We start from the raw sequence: 21,599 nt of genomic DNA on the forward strand, positions 1-21,599 counted from the left end.
TGAGGAGAATTAAAGCAAAAACAGAAAACAATGTAGACCATTTACCACAGTATTTGATAAGGTTAATTTCTTTTCAATCCTGAGATGTTTAGGTTTTTAACTATTTTTTTTTTCTCTAATCTTCACTCGCGCCAGTCTTTCTCAGAATGCTTTCCTTTCTCTGCCATCCCGGAGTGCTTTGCGCGTGTTGTCAAAGAAGATGGCGGTTCGAAAGAAAGACGGCGGACCCGACTGGAAATACTACGAAACCAGCGAAGCTGCGGCGTTATTCGAGCCGGTAAAACAATATCTGCTGAAAAACCACAAAAAGGTAATACCAGACCAGAAATCAATAGCGGAACTCGGCAAATACAACGATTTGTCTTTACGTTATGTATCATTTTGACTTTGTCATTTTTTTAATGCACATGGCCTTTTCATCGTAAAACACGGTAATCTTTGCTATTCGTCTACTATGTTGACTATTCAATGCTGTATTTGTTTCTACAGTATGTGCAAGTCGAGCCTCCAACTAACAAAGGGCTTGCTACTTTGGTTGCTCAGCTATTACAATTTCAAGAAGTGAGTATGAATAACATTGTGCCAGAATAATGATTGATTTTCTTATGAAAACATTCACTGCATGCTACAATCTGGCATCTGTACATAGTGGAATCATTGAAGTAATGGTCAAAGAATCGTTTCTTTCTTTAACCGACCAACCCTGTCATGTTTCTCTCGATTGTCAACGTCCTCATATCAAAACAATGGAACATGTTAACAAACTATTCATGTTTCTATTAATGTTTTAGGACAACTTTGGTCACACTGTCGCCAAACCACCACTCACAAAACTGCCTGTAAGTAAAAAAAAGTTAAATTTAGTTAATAAAAGAATAAATTTGGAAAGCTGATTCTTCCTTCTTGCCACTGGAATGCTGAATTATGAGAGTGCAGATACTACATAGTTGAGTCGAAGGCATAGAAGGCGCCTCAGGAAGCCACTATTTGTGTTTGACCACAGAATACAGCTTAAATTGTTGGTATTTGTTGAGGGAGTATAACCAGAGAACCTGGAGAAAAATCCTGGCAGCAAAGGCAAGAACCAACCAACTTCATGTTGGAATCGACCCCGGAACCCAGTAGTGAGGGGCAAAGGCACTACAGAGAGATGCTCTGCCAACTGCACTACCAATGCAATGTTGGGGATAGCATTTGTAAAGTGTAATTTACCCATCAGCATTCAGTTGTTAACTTTCTTTTGTTAAAACCATAGATAAAGCTGTTCCAGGATTATTCTGCAAATGGTGGACTGTGTACAATTTTGGCATGTGTCTATAAGACCAGAACAGATCAAGGATGGTAGGTTAATACTATTTTAGAAAATTTCAAATACCCTCAATGCCAGAAAGAACTTTTTGTGTGACCATCAAAAGAACATTTTCTCATACGTACCTATGGCTAGTTACTGTATCTAGTTTTCCGCCCATGACAAGATATCCTTGTCCCCTGTGCCAAACAGTATTGCTGGCAAAACTTTGTCTAACACTAAAGTCGAAGTGAATTTAATTTTTTTTTCAATTTAACTACATTATTCACATTCTGCCATTTATCACAAGCTGATAAGCACAGGCCAACCCTGTTAACTTGAACCCACAAGAAATATATAAAACAGTTACCTTTGTTACCTTGGCATGCTCAAGTTTTCAGAGAGTATGCATAAATCAAAATTGATCCTACAGTAAAAAGACTCAAAGGTGGTCGGAGATTTCAGAGAGTTTAACTTACTCAGATTCATGTTATCAGGGTTTACTGTAGCCATTAGAGTGATATAATGTAGAGAGATGTTAATGATACAGTAGTACAGTATTTGGTTTTGGTGTGACTATTTTAATATTTTTTTCAGGAGGCGGTTTGACTTCCAGTCACCATCCAGGATTGACAGAAATGTTGAAATGTTTTTGAATATTGAAAGAGCAGTGAAAGAGGTAGTTATGTTTATGAACCAAGCATTTTTTTTATTGCTTGTATACATGTATGTATATTATACTTGGAAGATTATAAAGTAAAAACGTTTTTGTTTTGAAGGTCAGAAATTTAGGTAAAAGGTCAGGATTGACCTATTTGTACACCAAATTGTTTAAACAGTAGAATGGTCAAAAAGATAAATCCCTTCTATTCATACAGTATGTCTTTCATGCTTTTGTGTCTGAATTATCAATATTACAATCAATCAAACAATAGAAAACTACTTTATGCTACTTCCAAAAGTGAGTGGGGCTGTGAATCCTTTATCTCCATTTATTATATTAAAGAGCAATTGATTAAAGATTCTGGTAAGATAAGCTAGATGACTAGTAGCTGCAACAATATTCAAAACCAAAACAAAATAATCAAACATAAAATTAAAAAATGACTGCGTCCGTCACACCAGAAAAGGACGAAAAAATAAAATTTGTAAATGAAACTAAACCCTTTCTGAAAAAAAATGAATTTTGTTTTTTTTCTTAAGTGCTGAATCAGTTGCTTTTTGTGACTGTTATTTTGCAGCTAAAAGCCTGAGCTTGCACTAGTTTGCCACTCACAGTCACACATCTCTTAGTGCAAGTCCCCTATTGGCCATGCAACTGGGCTTAGAGGTTGCATTGAAAAGTTTTGAACATTTATTAGTTAATTGTAATATGGGTAAAAGTGTAATTGCTGTTATTATAACAGGCCAAATTGCTGATGATACCTCAAGTGTATATAGCCCAAGATGTTGATCAAAGCCAGGTCGCAAAGCTGAGGGACATTGTAAAGAGGCACAATGTGAGTTGGTTCACAGAGCCTTCGATTTATTATTTTGATGTTTTCTCACCTTATGCCCATTTCATCTTGTTTTAATTATGTTGATCTTGCTGCCAATTGCTTGTTTCAGGGCAATATTGTAGATGACAAGACTTCTGCAACACATATAGTCCATGCCTGCCCACCACCATTGCCTGAAGGTACTGTACTACATTTAATTTGTCATTAAAACATTTACTCCAATAATATGTACCTCCTTGTTATCACACCCAGCAAAGTTTTAAACCGTGGCTCTTCACCGTTTCTGGAATCGCACAGAACTAAACACATGACATTGAGTTAGTTGTCCGATTATTCCTTTTCATTCAGATCGACAAACAATTCATACTTCCAGAGAGAACTTGTAGAAACGTTCACAGAGAACCTTTGAGATTAACAATTGCTTGCATGTCAATTATAACGTCATTCTAATTAAAACTATGTTTCCCATACTGTAAGTAAGATAAGAATATCAATTATAGAGCAATGTCACAGGTTCGTGTATAGTTGCGTTGAAAACCGCGGCTAATAACCACACTTTTTTGCTGAGGTTAGAGCGTCCGACCACAGAGGTGTGACCACGGCAACCACGTTTTTTTTTTTTACCGTGATTACCGCGTCCGAATGTTGCAATAATTTTGAGCAGCACTGTATTTATTGATTTGGCTGGGATCTTTACATGTGCATGTTTTGTATTGTCCTCTATTGTTATTTTGTAGAGGACTGGCTTAGGCCTTTGAAGAAAAATGAAGGGCAGGTTTTGGTTCATTGGTGGTACTACCCTGACAGGTAAGACCTTCTGTGACCATAAATAGAATAGCAAACAGTTTAGTTAAGGAAAGAAATGTTCATAACTGGTGCATAGCCAAGATTTGCTGAGGGGGGGGGGGGATGTGGGGGGATTGTGCACCCACATTTTGGTGTCGTCGGTTGCTGGCACGGCAGAGCCAAAAAATGTCAAGTTTTCCCAAAATAAGGTATGGTTAACTTCGGAAAGCTTGAATTTTTGCATAGAGGTTCCTTATGTTATGTAAACCAACATATCAAAAAGTGTTTTTTTTTTCTAATGGATCGTCTTCGAGATATGAGGCTTGAAGTGCAATTTTCAAATGTTCAAAGTATGAATTCTCCTCGTTTTAGGGAGAAGTCAGGGTCCGATCAGAATTTATGCCAACTTTGCTTGCTAATATCTAAATTTCTTATCTTCTAAATTTCTTTAAAATTTGGAATTAAGCTTTTGGTCTGAGGAACTCATTGTATGCGGAATCTTGGAAAATTTTATGCCTTTTTTTGCTCTGTCTGCTGGCACTCCTCCTGTGCACCCCCTAGCGATATGCCTGCACATTGCCCATGATCATAAACATTTACTGATGTGTCTGATATCCAGCTATGACACCTGGGTTCCCTCAACGGATGTTTTGGATGAACCACAGCCTGAGCCCGATCATAAAGGACCTTGGGAGGTACGTCACAGTAAACACGCAGTATTCTGTCATCAATTATCTGAATCAATGCCATGCTTTGAGCCTGTGTGACGCCATGTGGCCAAGCACATAGAGCCAAAACACAAGTAAAAGCACATTGTCACATTGGATGGAAAATACTTGTGTTATATGTCATTGGAAAGCTTAACAAATGGGGAGTTCAATTTAATCCTGTTTGTTGTTTATCATTATTTTCTTCCTGACTGTTATTGTTCTACAGTGTCACACAGGCTCAACAATATTTTAAATATAAGGTTTCACTACCTAAGAGCTACAGGTTCTAGTCTAGTTGCATATTTTAGACTTGAACTTTCCATATTTTAAGTTCTAGGGGGAATATATACTTGGGGAATGTTAACTAATTTTACAATTTCTATTTGCTCTTAATCTTCTCATGACTTTTAAGCTTTACAGTATATAGCTTAGCTGGTGCCTGCAATAGGAGTGAGACTCCAATGGCTTGTTTTTAAATAAAGTGGCTTTCTTTCATGTATTTTCATGTATTAAAAGGTGACTGGCAGATGGCTCACAGATTTGGAGAAATACAATGAGTGGATGAATGAAGAAGATTATGAAATTGGAGTAGATGGGGAGGCAAGTTATGGTTATACTGTATTGTGTGTTTTATTCTTTGACTGAAGATTTGCTCTCATAGGAATTGTGTGCAAAAAACAGTTGTTATTACCTAATATATATGCAAGGGCAAAAGAACCTGGCTGTCTTATATTGTATTTACATTGTATCAGTGCTGTATTTGCAGTTTAAAACTGTTGCACCCATTTGAGAACCGACCTTTTTTATGTATAAAAGTATTATTATTATTATTAATCTTAAAACAAGGTGACCACATTGTACTATTTGGTAACCCAAATTTCCTACTTACACAGTAGACATAGAGATGTTATGACAAGGAAACAAAAGTGTGTTTATGTGTTTCAGGGTGACATGCGTGGGACAGCTTCCCCAGCTCTGGGTATGTTCACTATTTACATATTACACATGTTTAAAGACAGTTTTGAAAGTTGTGCCTTATCTCTGTTTAGGTCGTGCTCGAAGGAAAAGTTTTAGAGGCAGGGCAAGCTCTGATGAGGTCAGTTTTTAGGCATAATAGAGGACCCTTCTAATGGAAGTTTTTTTCTCATTCCTTTATTTTACTTTGTTTGTTTGATATTCAGCCATCAAGCCCAGACTCAGGTAAATACCAAAACAATGTACAGTATTATCTGCCTATTAGTTTAGAAATATTTTGTTTCCTGGATGCTCTTGTTTGTTTATTTTTATTTACTTGTCTTACAGCTGTTAAATCTAAAAAGAGAAAGCACTCTCCCTCGCCAGAATCTAAGAAAAGAAAAAAAAGGTTTGTCCATGCTTCACACCATCTAATAAAAAAGGCACATTACTACACTCGGTTAACCCCTTCTCCTTTGTGTTTTAAACCAGTAATGTTCTTCTAATTACAGTGATGAGGATGCAGATGAAGATGCCACCAAGGACATGCCTGATCCTACCCCTGTCCCTAAGGTACAGACTAATATAGACATGCCTGGTCCTATCCCTGTCCCTAAGGTACAGACTAATATAGACATGCCTGGTCCTATCCCTGTCCCTAAGGTACAGACTACTATAGACATGCCTGGTCCTATCCCTGTCCCTAAGGTACAGACTACTATAGACATGCCTGGTCCTATCCCTGTCCCTAAGGTACAGACTAATATAGACATGCCTGGTCCTACCCCTGTCCCTAAGGTACAGGCTACTATAGACATGCCTGATCCTATCCCTGTCCCTAAGGTACAGACTACTATAGACATGCCTGATCCTATCCCTGTCCCTAAGGTACAGACTACTATAGACATGCCTGATCCTATCCCTGTCCCTAAGGTACAGGCTACTATAGACATGCCTGGTCCTACCCCTGTGCCTAAGGTACAGACTACTATAGACATGCCTGATCCTATCCCTGTCCCTAAGGTACAGACTAATATAGACATGCCTGATCCTATCCCTGTCCCTAAGGTACAGACTACTGTAGACATGCCTGGTCCTACCCCTGTCCCTAAGGTACAGACTACTATAGACATGCCTGGTCCTATCCCTGTCCCTAAGGTACAGACTACTATAGACATGCCTGGTCCTATAGACATGCCTGATCCTACCCCTGTCCCTAAGGTACAAACTACTATAGACATGCCTGATCCTATCCCTGTCCCTAAGGTACAGACTACTATAGACATGCCTGGTCCTACCCCTGTCCCCAAGGTACAGACTACTATAGACATGCCTGATCCTACCCCTGTCCCTAAGGTACAGACTACTATAGACATGCCTGGTCCTACCCCTGTCCCTAAGGTACAGACTACTATAGACATTTCTACTTCTACTTTATTACTTTTCAACACTTTCGTATCAAGAAAAGATGAAATGCCTGATCCTACCCCTGTCCCTAAGGTACAGACTAATATAGACATGCCTGATCCTATCCCTGTCCCTAAGGTACAGACTACTGTAGACATGCCTGGTCCTACCCCTGTCCCTAAGGTACAGACTACTATAGACATGCCTGGTCCTATCCCTGTCCCTAAGGTACAGACTACTATAGACATGCCTGGTCCTATCCCTGTCCCTAAGGTACAGACTACTATAGACATGCCTGATCCTACCCCTGTCCCTAAGGTACAGACTACAATAGACATGCCTGATCCTACCCCTGTCCCTAAAGTACAGACTACTATAGACATGCCTGGTCCTATCCCTTTCCCTAAGGTACAGACTACTATAGACATGCCTGATCCTATCCCTGTCCCTAAGGTACAGACTACTATAGACATGCCTGATCCTATCCCTGTCCCTAAGGTACAGACTACTATAGACATGCCTGATCCTACCCCTGTCCCCAAGATACAGACTACTATAGACATGCCTGATCCCAGCCCTGTCCCTAAGGTACAGACTACTATAGACATGCCTGGTCCTACCCCTGTCCCTAAGGTACAGACTACTATAGACATGCCTGATCCTACCCCTGTCCCTAAGGTACAGACTAATATAGACATGCCTGGTCCTATCCCTGTCCCTAAGGTATAGACTACTATAGACATGCCTGGTCCTATCCCTGTCCCTAAGGTACAGACTACTATAGACATGCCTGGTCCTATCCCTATCCCTAAGGTACAGACTACTATAGACATGCCTGATCCTATCCCTGTCCCTAAGGTACAGACTACTATAGACATGCCTGATCCTACGCCTGTCCCTAAGGTACAGACTAATATATACATGCCTGATCCTATCCCTGTCCCCAAGGTACAGACTACTATAGACATGCCTGATCCTACCCCTGTCCCTAAGGTACAGACTACTATAGACATGCCTGATCCTACCCCTGTCCCTAAGGTAAAGACTACTATAGACATGCCTGATCCTACCCCTGTCCCTAAGGTACAGACTACTATAGACATGCCTGATCCTACCCCTGTCCCTAAGGTAAAGACTACTATAGACATGCCTGGTCCTATCCCTGTCCCTAAGGTACAGACTACTATAGACATGCCTGATCCTATCCCTGTCCCTAAGGTACAGACTACTATAGACATGCCTGGTCCTACCCCTGTCCCTAAGGTACAGACTACTATAGACATGCCTGATCCTACCCCTGTCCCTAAGGTAAAGACTACTATAGACATGCCTGGTCCTATCCCTGTCCCTAAGGTACAGACTACTATAGACATGCCTGATCCTATCCCTGTCCCTAAGGTACAGACTACTATAGACATGCCTGGTCCTACCCCTTTCCCTAAGGTATAGACTACTATTTAAAACTTGCCTGATCCCAGCCCTGTCCCCAAGGTACAGACTACTCCCAGATAGGATGGTCTGATAAGCTTTTTAGTTAATAGGAGCCCTTACTATAAACTGCATCCCTCCCCCTTTCATGATGAGAAGTAATGTAAATGGAGAAAGAACAATGGTGCATCATATCTGAATTAAGCCTTAGTGGATTTGTCACTGTCTAACAAATCCTCTTTTCATGCCATAAATTCATTCCACCTTCATGATTTCAGATCATTTTATACTAACAACCCTGGTATCATTGAAACTGTTGCTAGGTAGAGGAGGTTCAGCATGCAGGTAAAGGGAAGGAGGCTGAGCTACAACCCCCAAAAGGAGGAAACCTCACAGATATATCAGCTAGTACAGGTTCGCATTATTCCAGTTATTCATGGTTGGATAACAAAAATGAGCTCCCATGCTCATGATAATTATTTAATGAAATGCTTTTTGTTTAATTTTTTCAAAACCCTCTATGTTTTATTGTTTGAAACACTTAAGGTTGGATAATACACACACTTGGTGGTAAATCATAATAGCGGAGCCAGTGCGGAGCTCCATAGGTATGGAAATATGGTATAGCTATGCGACTTGGTTTTGTGGTCATCGCGTGGTTATCCTGTGGTGTCACAATCCATCCATCCATCCAGTCAATCGTGCAATTCCCAGACCCCACTCAGTCTTACACTGTTGTGTGTTTTTTACCGCCTCGCTTTGTGCTGCAAAGTTCGTATGTTCACAGAAGAAAGGCAGCTTGAAAATAGTATTTAATGAGAAAATAAGCGGATTCAAATGGGCTGAAGTTTTTGAGGAAACATTTGTCTGAAGTACGAGCCGATGGAAATTCCCGCCCGTGGCAGCAGCAGCAGCTAAAAAGAGGATGAAGAGGAGAGGCTCTACACTACCATTTCTATATTCATTCACGGCTATATCTATGCAAGGAGATCCTGAGAGGAAAAGGCTTTGGATTGATGTCTGTTTTCAGCTATAAAAAGCATTCACTTGTGTTGACGAATTCCTTGCTAGCAGAAAGATCACGGTTTACAACAAAAAGCGAACACAACCTCTAGGCGACAAACATAAAGCGACAAAAAAAAAACACACTGCCAAGGTGAGTTTTTGACGATGGTTTGTATTGAAAATATGACTTTTTTTCATTTATTGTTGTGCTTTTATAATGCTCGTTTGTTCGCTTTTTTCCTAAAACCAATCGCTCAAACTAAAACACCGTACCAGCTTTAGTATGATGTCAAGACGACATATCAATGTCATCTATCCTTGTTTTTATTGGCTAAAATACCATCTACTTGAATTCCGATTATAATTTTGGCACTTGAATGGCTTTTATTCAACTGACAATTGCCATGAAAATGTTAAGTTCGTAACTTAGCATGTTCGATTTATACATATGTTTTTAGAGTACAGATGTTTACAAGCTTTCATTTTTCCCCAACACTATTCCAGATTGGAACAGCCTTCCGGCACACACCGCTAGTGCCAGTTCATTACTTTCATTGAAGACCTTAGTTTTGAAATAGAGCTGTATCAATTATTATAATGTACTGTTTTAGTCTTATTTATTTATGTACATTTATTTATCTTGGTATAATGCAACTCAGCTTACAGTAACCGAGCATTAAAAATAAGAATTTGTGGTCTAACAGACAATTTGAGCATAGCAACATCCTTTGATATTCTTCGTTCTCTCTATACTTTATTGACTGCGTTGAGATATTTAATCAAGGCTGACAAATATCATCCTGTCATATATTGCTAAAGAAGACCTTTCTTTTCTTTATATCCTGTGTATTTAGTCTTTTTGAAGATACAGCAACTTTTTCAACATTTTCATAAATACTTTACAGTTACAAGATAATTTGTTCATCGAAAATAAAAAAAAAAAATGCAACCTTTATATTGTTTTGCTCAAGCTTATATTGTCTGCATCTTGCATACTATCTAATGTGTTTATTTATTTTTTAATTCAAATAGTTATAGAAAATTAGTAAGGTTATATAATGGGATGATGAAAATATTAACTTGGAAGAAAAACAAATACCCAAGTTAATTGTTTTCACTTTTATTTAGGTAAAACCAACCAAGGACTACCTGAGGGTCATGATTGATGCTAAAGGCTGGAAGGCATAAGAATAGGCAAATGTAGCCGGGATTACTTACTTTGATACAGCAGGTATAAGTGTAATAGGGTTTTTAATGCAAGATGCTTTGTGTCAATGATACTGTAAATCTGTAAAACATTTTTTATCAACCTGAAGATAATGAGAAAAAGGGAAATGTTATGAGAGTGCTCAATCAAGTTGTTGCATTACTGTTAAAGTTTTTATCAAAAATATAGTCCCAGTTTATTTTTTTATCTCTCTGACTATTTTTATATGCAATTGGTAATTATTTGCTGTTTCCCCTCTGCACCCTGAAACAATTAAAGTAGGTTAGGTTTAAAACTAGACATTTTCATTTAGCACTAATCAGTAATATCAAGATTTTTTCTTTTAACTTGCTTCCCAAGTCAATTTGTTCTTCTCCATTTGATTGCATTTAATTTTGTAGTAGCATTAGCATGTGTGGATCCAGCTGCAGGGTTTCTGTAAAAATAAAAAAAAATAAAAAACAGCAGGCCACCATGCTAAGGGGTTGGTTCACCAATATGTTATGCATGATAATATATATTTGTGGATTTTAGTTTCCTTGGTGATGGAGTATCACTAGTAAGTGGCACCTGAATGTATCTAACTATATCATTCTATCTTTGGAATGCTGTTTCACCATTATTTGTTTCTTTGCAATGGCAAAGCCGGTCAGAATGTAGCTTTGATGCAAGTGTACATTAATGGAACTTCTATAAAAGGGTTTTTATTAGGGCAAGGTACTTACTTTTTATAAATTATAAAAAGATAATAACAAACTTGTGCTTCTTCAAAAATAAATCTGTAAAGAAAACAGTTTTTATATCAAACCTAAAGGTAATAGGGAAAGGGGAAAATGTTTGGAAAGTGCTCAGTCAAGCTATTATTGTATTTTTGTCATATATTTTTTTAAAGTAGATTCACATTTTTTTCAAATAGTCACATTTCTACCTTTCAACTCCCCATTGACTTTCTGTTTATTTATTGCTCTCTACCCCAAACATAAGTCCATTGCATTCATTTTTGAGTAGCCAGTATGGGTGGATACAGGGTTTCTAAAAACAACTGGCCAAAGGGTGGGTGTACTAATATGTATTAATTTCAACACATTCTTCTGAATAATCAGTTGTAGTACATGGAAACTACAGTATGGCGTCTAAATCTTTGGAATGCTGTTACATCTCTGATATATTCTTCACAAGGTCAAAGATTGTTATACTCTTTTGATTAAAAAAAATACGCATAGTGGAACAAATAAAAATTGACCGTTAGACACTTGAAAAACATTATCACCAACTAAGGCACCTTGAACTTTGACAGCCGTTTCTACACCAGGGTTTAACACTTTCATACTGCATATTTAATATCATTGAATGAGTGCTTGCCTGATCCATTTGAAGGGGTCAATACAATACATAATTACATGGCAGTAAAAATTGCTTTTTTTAAAACTAATTTAAAAAACATTCTTTCAATGCTGGCTCCGCTTTTATGCAGTACCTAAATCTATATATTATATAGATTAACTACCATAAAGAAAGTGCAAAGTGTGTTTTACTTATTTAAGATTTCATTTGAATGTGCTAACTTATTCAGAAAACAATCATCAATAACAAATTTGGTAGTGTAACATGTGTCATTACAAATTTTGTTAAGCAGGCCTTTATTCAAACCAAACGAGCCTTTGTTGAACTTGACCTTTCTGCATAAATATTGCTAAATATGTATTCCTGAATAAATAAATAAAAGAATAAATAAATTTATTGAAATATATCATCCTTTTGTAAATTTTGTTGTTGTTGTTGCTGTTGTTGTTGTCACTTACCCTTACAGCATTTGAGGTTCAAATATCTCACCCTGTACATGCATGCATCATCATGCCTATGTAACCACCAGCACATTGCAATTAAGTTAGTGAAAACTGGAAGATTCTTTCATTTCCTAGACAAAAGTGAGAAGCCATCTATCGATAATGAAGGTACTGAAGAGACTCCACAAAACACAGAGAGCTCTCCCGCCCCCACCTCGCCCGCCCCATCTGGCCCCGAAATACTCAAGGAACCACTCAACCTTCCTGACACAGAACAGCATGATGAAAATCTAACTGAACAAACGCATCACATTGTCATACCCAGCTATGCATCGTGGTACGACTACAACAGGTATGTACGTTTAACACATTTCTGATATTTACAGATTTTGTTTTGTTTAGCAATGCCACCATGGAAGTACAAGAAAATGATCAAGCAACTGCCAACAATATTTCGTATTTGGTACTCCTTGGGTTATTATTTATGTACATAGATGGGGCTTCAGAATGATGCTTAAGCATGTTTGCACTTTAATGCATGTTGAACTGTGTTGACCACCCAAGAGAACTAAATGCAGATGAGGTAGCTTGCCTGTTTTCTACTTGATTCAAACTTTTTACAACATCTGCCAACATCATAGAGCTTCCCTTAAAGTTCCAGCAATGCTATATCTCCTGTTGATTTGAAATATACTGTACACATATTATCTCATGATCTTAAAATGTGTGATTTTTATTTCAGCATTCATGCCATTGAAAGAAGAGCTCTGCCAGAATTTTTCAATGGACAAAACAGATCCAAGACTCCAGAAATGTATGTTTTTTTTAAACAGGCTTCCATTAGAACATTAGCTTTTCAGTGTGTTTGGCTCTTACATTTTCCTGCTTCTGTTTTGGCATATTTCAACAGCTACCTTGCCATGCGAAACTTCATGATTGATGCCTATCGCCTGAACCCTACTGAATACCTAACAGCCACGGCGTGTAGGCGGAACCTGGCAGGTGACGTCTGTGCTATTGTCCGCATCCATGCCTTCCTGGAGCAGTGGGGACTCATCAACTACCAAGTGGATGCTGACTCCAGGCCTGCTCCCATGGGTCCTCCCGCTACCTCACACTTCCATGTGATGGCGGACACACCTGCTGGTCTTCAGCCCCTACAGCTACCCAAGAGCATGGTAAGAATAAGGAAGTAGCAAAGGAGACAGGACAACTTGATCTTCTTGCATGTCTTAGATTTTCTGACATTTAAGTTTTATGTTTTGGAGAGGAAAAAATTAAATTAAATTTAATGATTTATTAAGATTAATTGATTAATTAGTTATATTAAGAGAGCCTATTTGTTTACATTGTCGCTGCTTAACAGCCTTGACTAAGTTTTAAATAATGAATTTGTCTTACAAGTTTTGCACTCAATGCAATATTTTAATTGCCTGATTTTCGATTTTCAAAGATGTGACACTTATTTTCAGTGTCACATACATTGTCATGATATCGTAAAATGCACGAAAATATAAAGTATGGCAGAAATTTAAAGGAAATGATGTTTAGGCATATCATTTAAAGCCATGTGACTAGCCAACAACTGTATTTGCGGGTTGGAATATATTTTCATTGATTTCTTGTGCTGTTTTGCACAGATTTCACCTTCTCAGCAAATGATGCAGTTTAAAGATGAACATGGCTTAAGGGAGACACCCAAGTCTCAGCCAAGTAGCACAAATTTTGGGTAAGTATGTTAATCAGATTACCAACTAATTATATGCCTTTAATTGAGCATGTTATTGCTCATTTTCCTTCTTGCCCCAGCATAATGGTCTTGTGTTTTTCAGTCAAAAGTTCTCCACCGTGATAAAGTCTTGTATTGTAGCAGCTACATAAAAAAAGATCGTGTATCAGGGACATATTTTTACTGACAATTATGTGTGGTCAGGTTGTTGTGAAATTGAACCAACAGCTTCCCAAACTAATTTGTTTAGAATTGCAACAATACTTGTCACATCTTACTATCCAGTGCTGTACTTCATACCCTAACAGATTATGTTTTTTAGGCTGCACACTGATCAGTATTTATCCAAAAAGAGTCAAAAGGTAAATTAAAACCATCCATTGCTTCTCTTACTAAACCTTGTGCAAGTCTACTTAAGGCCGCATTGTCACCAGTTTATCTCCGATGCCTTTTAATGGAAAACGCGAAAAATATTTCAAAATATTGATAGCAGTGTGTCTAATGGAAGTTTCTTTGGGGATCTGATCTATAATTTAGAGTTGATGGCCTGTTAAATATTTCGGATTCTAACAGATTCTTATGTCTTTTAACGTTGTACCTCTGGAGGTAAACTGTTGACAATGCGGCTTTAATTGTGCATGTTTGACATATTTTCACCCAGGCTGCAACTGCAACTAAGGAGTGGACAGACCAAGAAACATTACTACTGCTAGAGGTAAGTGGTATAATATTAATATTGTAGGTATGCTATACATTTTATCGAAACTACTATAATTGTACTTTGCAGGGAATGGAACTGTTTAAGGATGATTGGAATAAGGTCGCAGAGCACGTTGGCACCCGCACCCAGGATGAGTGTATACTGCACTTCTTGCGCCTGCCAATCGAGGATCCTTTTCTGGAGGACATGAAGCTGGGTCCTCTGACTTTTCAGCCTGTACCTTTCAGTCAGCAAGGAAATCCTATCATGTCAACTGTGGCCTTCTTGGCATCGGTCGTTGATCCCCGTGTTGCCAGTGCAGCGGCAAAAGCAGCTTTGGGTGTGTTAAGACTTTTATCTTAGATTTCTTTGAGTCTTTTTATGTTAATAAGTAATAATAATAAGATTTATATAGCGCTTTTCTCTTAAGCGCTATATAAATCAAAGCGCTTGTTTGGGGCATTACTCAGATAGATTAATGCTCTTTACCACGACAGTTTTAAGACATGCTGGTTATTAAATTGAAGGGCCCTAGTTTGACACACTTGTTATTATTTTCATTCAATTTTCTTTCATTTTAAATGTTAAATGGGAAAAGTTCGTCGGAATTCACAGCGTTGTTGACTGATGATGCACGAATTCTCCTTACACGATTTTATGCTGCGTATCGCATGACCTTCATCATGTAATGAAAGTGACCAATCCCACCAATCAGAGCAATCAGAGAGTCAACTTTATTACACTTGATATTCTGCCGACAAAACATGACATTATGGCGGCTAACAGAGCTTTGTGATAGCACTTCAGTCCAATCTACAGTAGTAATTGCATGTTAAAGGGCCTTGCATGTAAGAGACACTCATAGGTAGAGACTGGTTTCGAAGTCTCTATTTTACAATTCCTATAAAAACTAGCTTGCATAAGGGATATTACAAATAATAATCATAGTTCCTAACTTTTTATTTGAACCCTTGTGTATTTTTCTCCTTGCAATGTATTCTTGTGGATTCTTGTCAAAATATATATTGCCTTGATACGCCATTCATCCCTCAACCTGGTATACACTCTATGAATTTGGCTAGTGCATACAAATATTTTTCTTCTTGAACAATACCAGATAGTAATTGAAGTTACCAATGTCTCTTTTTACAGAGGAGTTCTCTAAGATGAGGGATGAGATCCCGGAAGCAATAATCGATAGTCACGTAAAGAGTGCAACATCCGCCAAGACAGAGAAAGACCAAGACGAGGAAGATAATAGTGAGCAAAATAAGTCTGGTGGGTGGACAGTAACTGGGAGCAAGGTTATATTCTTTATAAACCCAAGTCCTTTGTTAGAAAGTGAGAGAAGTACTTATCGCTGATACTGATACTTCAATCTGTAGATCCGAAACATCACGCTTAACTCTGCTGTAAGTTGGCATCTTCGGGAAATAAAAACGTTGTTAGATTCTAGAACTCTCTGGTTATGATAACGGTTTTCACAATTGGACGCTAAAGAAAATTGGGCGATTTAAGTTCAATTAACTTTACAATCTATACTATACAAGAAAAACATTTTTAAACCTTTTCAGCATCTAGTCCTTCTCAAAGTGGCCGCTTTATGAGTGCAGGGAGATGACGGTAGTGTCTGAAGCCCATATTTGACTTGCCCATTCCCATTCTTGAGGGTCATATCTTCCTTTCATCTTATCTCGTTGTTGTCTTGTACAGTAGACGAAGCAATGCAGGTAGAAGAAGAAAAAACTGCAGAACAACCTGAAGCAGCTCCTTCGAAAGAGGAAAAGGTACACTTTCAAAAATAACTGAATGGACTTGTTGGTATTTGCCCCTCGAAGCTTCAGTGAACTGCGTTTTTTGGGGGGAGGGAGGGGAGGGGGATAAGGTACAGTATGTTCAAGTGGTGGTTATAATTGCCGAAATAGTGAGTGCACTTTGATATACCCTCTCTGCTTTTAGGGGTGTTCTTTTCTCGTTTATCAAAGCGTTTTTTTTTTTTTTTGTGCTTTAGGAACCGGAGACAGCTTTGGGGGCCAGCGAGAATGAGTCTCCACTTGAGGTGAACGGCGAGTCAGAGGGAGTTAAAATAACGGCAACAACAGGCAGCAGCGAAGGGAATATAGCAACAGCAGCAGCAGCCGCTCTGGCTGCAGCAGCTGTCAAAGCAAAGGTATGAGGGAGTCATAGTTACCCATTGATTGTTACTTCCCTTATGTCAAAGCAAAGGTATGAGGGAGTCATAGTTACCCATTGATTGTTACTTCCCTTATGTCAAAGCAAAGGTATGAGGGAGTCATAGTTACCCATTGATTGTTACTTCCCTTATGTCAAAGCAAAGGTATGAGCGAGTCATAGTTACCCATTGATTGTTACTTCCCTTATGTCAAAGCAAAGGTATGAGCGAGTCATAGTTACCCATTGATTGTTACTTCCCTTATGTCAAAGCAAAGGTATGAGCGAGTCATAGTTACCCATTGATTGTTACTTCCCTTATGTCAAAGCAAAGGTATGAGGGAGTCATAGTTACCCATTGATTGTTACTTCCCTTATGTCAAAGCAAAGGTATGAGGGAGTCATAGTTACCCATTGATTGTTACTTCCCTTATGTCAAAGCAAAGGTATGAGGGAGTCATAGTTACCCATTGATTGTTACTTCCCTTATGTCAAAGCAAAGGTATGAGCGAGTCATAGTTACCCATTGATTGTTACTTCCCTTATGTCAAAGCAAAGGTATGAGCGAGTCATAGTTACCCATTGATTGTTACTTCCCTTATGTCAAAGCAAAGGTATGAGCGAGTCATAGTTACCCATTGATTGTTACTTCCCTTATGTCAAAGCAAAGGTATGAGCGAGTCATAGTTACCCATTGATTGTTAATTCCCTTATGTCAAAGCAAAGGTATGAGCTTTGTAATGGCTTAGGATTTCTCTGATCTGTAAAGTCTATATATTGATCACCCTAACAACGCTTGATTGTTTTCAATGTGTACGGTTTGGTAGCTACAGTACTTCACTAGAGTACTTCATGATGGCTAAGGAACTCTCTGATCTATAAGATCTAAACAATGTACACCCCACAGAACGCTTGATAGTCTCCGAAGTCTACAAAGATTGATATTATTATAAGTTATAGCATGGCACAAGGGGAATTTAGTCCCCGCAAGGGATGATTAGTTGAAGTAGTCATCCCGAGGTTGAGGGGACTTTTAAATCACTAAATTCCCCAAGATGCCATGCTATAAGTTTGTAATACCATGATCACCGAGGAATTTAGAAACTAAATCTCCCTCATCATTAATGCATGAGGGAAATTTAGAATCATCTATTGTTTTCGAGGGAATTTCGCTAGTAATCGTCCCTCGGAAAACAAAAGAATCCGAGGGGATCATGGTATTACTACCCGTAAACACTGTTAGAATGGTTTTATGTCTTGTTGTGCGTGATTGTTTACAAGCCCTGCTGTCTGTGATTGTGTGTCCTCAGCATTTGGCTCAAGTGGAAGAGAGAAAGATCAAGAGCCTTGTGGCGCTATTGGTGGAGACCCAGATGAAGAAACTCGAGATCAAACTCCGCCACTTCGAGGAGCTTGAGACAATCATGGACAGGGAGCGAGAGGCGGTAAGTCTACTCTCATCACTAGATACGTTTCTTGCTATTGATTCTCAAGATTGGTACGTATTTCACCTGCAGCTGGAATACCAGCGCCAGCAGCTGCTTGCTGAGCGGCAGCAATTTCACCAAGAGCAACTTCGCGCTGCCGAACTTCGCGCACGGGCAAGCCACATGTCACCAAGCACACCCACCTCTACTGTGCATAATGCACCGCAAGCGCACGCCGTCCCGCAACAGCCAGGTACCCCACAACCTGCCAGTCAACCACAACAGAAGCCTTCACCAACAATACAACAGCCACCTCAACAAGGCCAGCCGGCACAACTACAGCAACAGCAGCTGCAGAAACCCCAGCAACAGTCACAGCCACAGATAGCACAACAGCAACAGCTGCATGAGATGCAACGGCAGCAGATACAGCAACAACAGATGCAGCAACAACAACAGCAGCAGCAGCAGCAACAGATACAACAACAACAGCAACAGATGCAGCAACAACAATTACAGCAGCAGATGCAGCAACAGCAGGTTTGTTTAAAGTCATGAAGTGGTGTAAACTACTTGCTGATTTAGTGTTTTGATAACTTACCTATTTTCTGTGTATAATAGCCTCCTCAGCAGATGCCTCAAAACATGCCCCAACAGCAGCAGCCCGCGACACAACTCCCCTCACAAGGTCAGCCGGCACCACAGTACTTCCAGCAGCAATTCCAGATGTTCCAGCAGCACATGCAGCACCAACAGGTTCGCGGAGGTCAGGCCCCTGGACAACAGCAACAGACAGGTTTGTTTAAAGTTCTTACATTCAACAAATGATATAAACTACTTACTGATTTAGGGACAGGTCTAGATCTAGCCAGATCTAGACCAAGGTACTTGACTGACAGACCAAGGCATGCGCCAGATACACCAAGGTGTGTACCATATTAACAAAGGTATGTGCCAGATACACCAAGGTGTGTACCAGATTAACTAAGGCATGCGCCAGATACACCAAGGTGTGTACCAGATTAACTAAGGTATGTGCCAGATACACCAAGGTGTGTACCAGATTAACTAAGGTATGTGCCAGATACACCAAGGTGTGTACCAGATTAACTAAGGTATGTGCCAGATACACCAAGGTGTGTACCAGGTTAACTAAGGTATGTGCCAGATACACCAAGGTGTATGTACCAGATTAACTAAGGTATGTGCCAGATACACCAAGGTGTGTACCAGGTTAACTAAGGTATGTGCCAGATACACCAAGGTGTGTACCATATTAACTAAGGTATGTGCCAGATACACCAAGGTGTGTGTACCAGATTAACTAAGGTATGTGCCAGATACACCAAGGTATGTACCAGATTAACTAAGGTGTGTGCCAGATACACCAAGGTGTGTACCAGATTAACTAAGGTATGTGCCAGATACACCAAGGTGTGTACCAGATTAACTAAGGTATGTGCCAGATAGACCAAGGTGTGTACCAGGTTAACTAAGGTATGTGCCAGATACACCAAGGTGTGTACCAGATTAACTAAGGCATGCGCCAGATACACCAAGGTGTGTACCAGGTTAACTAAGGTATGTGCCAGATAGACCAAGGTTTGCCCCGGATGCACCAAGGCATGCGCTTGATAGACCTAGGCATGTACCAGTTACACCAAGGTTTGTGCCAGAAAGACTAGCGATCATGCTAGAAGACATATGCCTTTGTTTTAATGTGCATGCTATTCTTACTTCTTAGCCGCACCGATACAATCAGCCGTACACGGCCCTGGCTCTGCCCCGTCCCCAGTCTCCTCAAGCAACCAAATGATAAACCCCGGCTCCGTTAACTCCGCGGGCTCTCGGCCAGCTTCAGGATGTAGCACACCTGTGTCCTACATGGGAGGGTCCGCCACGCCCTCCCCGGCCCAGCCCGGACCCGGCACTCCTGGGGGACACCCTCAGGGTAGTGTGGCCCCGCAACAGGGTACGCTTGGGGGAGGTGACGGGATAGCTGCGCATGGTTCGTCCCCGGCAGCTCCCGCAGGAAACATAGAAGGTCATTAAGCCATGTAATTAGTCATAGGCGATGTCAGCTTAGTCAAATACAGCTTAGTCAAAAACATGGAAGGTCATTAAGCCATGTAATTAGTCATAGGCGATGTCAGCTTAGTCAAATACAGGACTTGGCTCATTTGATTAGTAGCTTCTAGGGGTGTATGGATAATTCACTTATATTGACCTTAACCTCGACATTCCGCGCGACACTACGAACGCGTACACTTGCCACGTGATTTCGTTCACATGGTTTGCGCGCACTTGGCAGTAAGCTCTCGTAATATGCGCGTCCACGTGACGTTAAGATCTAGGGAAGTCATAAGGCCATTCCAAGTACATATAGATTTAATTACGGCCTTGTTAAGCGCAGTACCCAGCTATATTTTGTACCAAAATCTCTTATATGAAATAAACTTCTTTTCTTGATGAATCTTTTTTGTGTTCAACCCCCTTGTTTTGAATAATTTTATTTTCTACCCATCCTATCACCTAAATCTAAAGGTGAACAGTCATCTAACAGTCATCTAAAGGTGAACAGTGAAATTCACTGAAATTCTACAATCACTTCCCACCATGTTATAATCTACAGGATACTGAGAGAAATAACCAGATTCTCAGAACCCGAAGCTCTTTTTCCTAAATTTTTTAAAAGACAAGCTGACGGGATTTAAAATGTTTTAGGGGTGTTGACTTTGTACATTTTTTAAGTGGATGCTGGTTATTTTGGATCTTCTTTGAATTTGTGTTGCAGGATAAATTATTCGCCTCAGCTATCGAGTATTATCTGGGCAGAACCACCCCTGATAAAGCTTTGTGGGACAGTGGCAAATATATGGGAGTTATAATACACAAATTTATCGGAAAATCCTGGATTCGGAAGCTCTGCAATTGACGGAAGGAGATAAAATTGGATCTTTATTTTCCTCCGATAAAGGGCTAATGGTCGAAACGTCAGCGGAACAACTGTTTTTAGAGAGGCGTACAACATGAAAACTTCAACACTATGTTTATTTATTTCCTAGATAAGATCGACACTCGTGAGCAGCATATTTTACACGTTAAAAGGATTTGGAGAGTTTGAAAATTGTTCCTACCCATAGTCAAAAGACTTGAAATTGTCCGACCTAGTTTTGTAAACACGTATACATCACCAGTCTCCCACCATTACCGCATGGGATAGACAGGAGCAAAAAATGGCAAAGTTTAAATTGTAAGGTTCTATTAGCTTAATTTTTTTGCCTAGAGGTTCCTTGTGCAATATAAAATAAAATAAGCTTAATATGGAACTTTTTGGTAGATAATCCATTCTAGAGATATTGAAAATTGTAAATTTGGGCAAATAACTATAAACCAAAAGTAACCAGAAAAAAAATAATTCATAATTTATTGCAACTTTGCTCAATCGTAAATTATTTAAGAACGGAACGTTGATTATTCGATGGGTAAAGTGGATTGAA

General features: G+C 39.4%; 1 protein-coding gene across 5 annotated transcripts; it reads left to right on the forward strand.

The window, feature by feature from the left end:
• Positions 1 to 90: 90 nt before the first annotated feature.
• On the forward strand, positions 91 to 20,572 carry LOC5521867 (SWI/SNF complex subunit SMARCC2). Of its 5 annotated transcripts, none has more exons than XM_048723586.1 (30): positions 91 to 310; positions 490 to 561; positions 792 to 839; positions 1,256 to 1,341; positions 1,886 to 1,967; positions 2,695 to 2,787; positions 2,897 to 2,966; positions 3,525 to 3,594; positions 4,193 to 4,268; positions 4,800 to 4,883; positions 5,229 to 5,262; positions 5,333 to 5,379; positions 5,465 to 5,483; positions 5,586 to 5,646; positions 5,750 to 5,810; positions 8,396 to 8,486; positions 12,207 to 12,423; positions 12,814 to 12,885; positions 12,982 to 13,249; positions 13,712 to 13,800; positions 14,123 to 14,162; positions 14,462 to 14,515; positions 14,588 to 14,840; positions 15,653 to 15,760; positions 16,214 to 16,287; positions 16,512 to 16,670; positions 17,983 to 18,117; positions 18,190 to 18,639; positions 18,721 to 18,895; positions 19,844 to 20,572. In XM_048723586.1, the coding sequence occupies exons 1-30, from the start codon at positions 200 to 202 to the stop codon at positions 20,149 to 20,151; spliced, it is 3,507 nt and encodes a 1,168-aa protein (XP_048579543.1). In that variant the 5' UTR covers positions 91 to 199; the 3' UTR covers positions 20,152 to 20,572. The 5 variants fall into 5 exon arrangements, with proteins under 5 accessions (XP_048579543.1, XP_048579545.1, XP_048579542.1 ...); XM_048723588.1 differs by having other exon boundaries at positions 16,217 to 16,287; XM_048723585.1 differs by having other exon boundaries at positions 92 to 310; positions 15,653 to 15,778; positions 16,217 to 16,287.
• The last annotated feature ends 1,027 nt before the right edge of the window (positions 20,573 to 21,599 follow it).

This window comes from Nematostella vectensis, chromosome 2, assembly GCF_932526225.1.
Source record: "Nematostella vectensis chromosome 2, jaNemVect1.1, whole genome shotgun sequence".
NCBI classification, from domain to species: Eukaryota; Metazoa; Cnidaria; class Anthozoa; order Actiniaria; family Edwardsiidae; genus Nematostella; species Nematostella vectensis.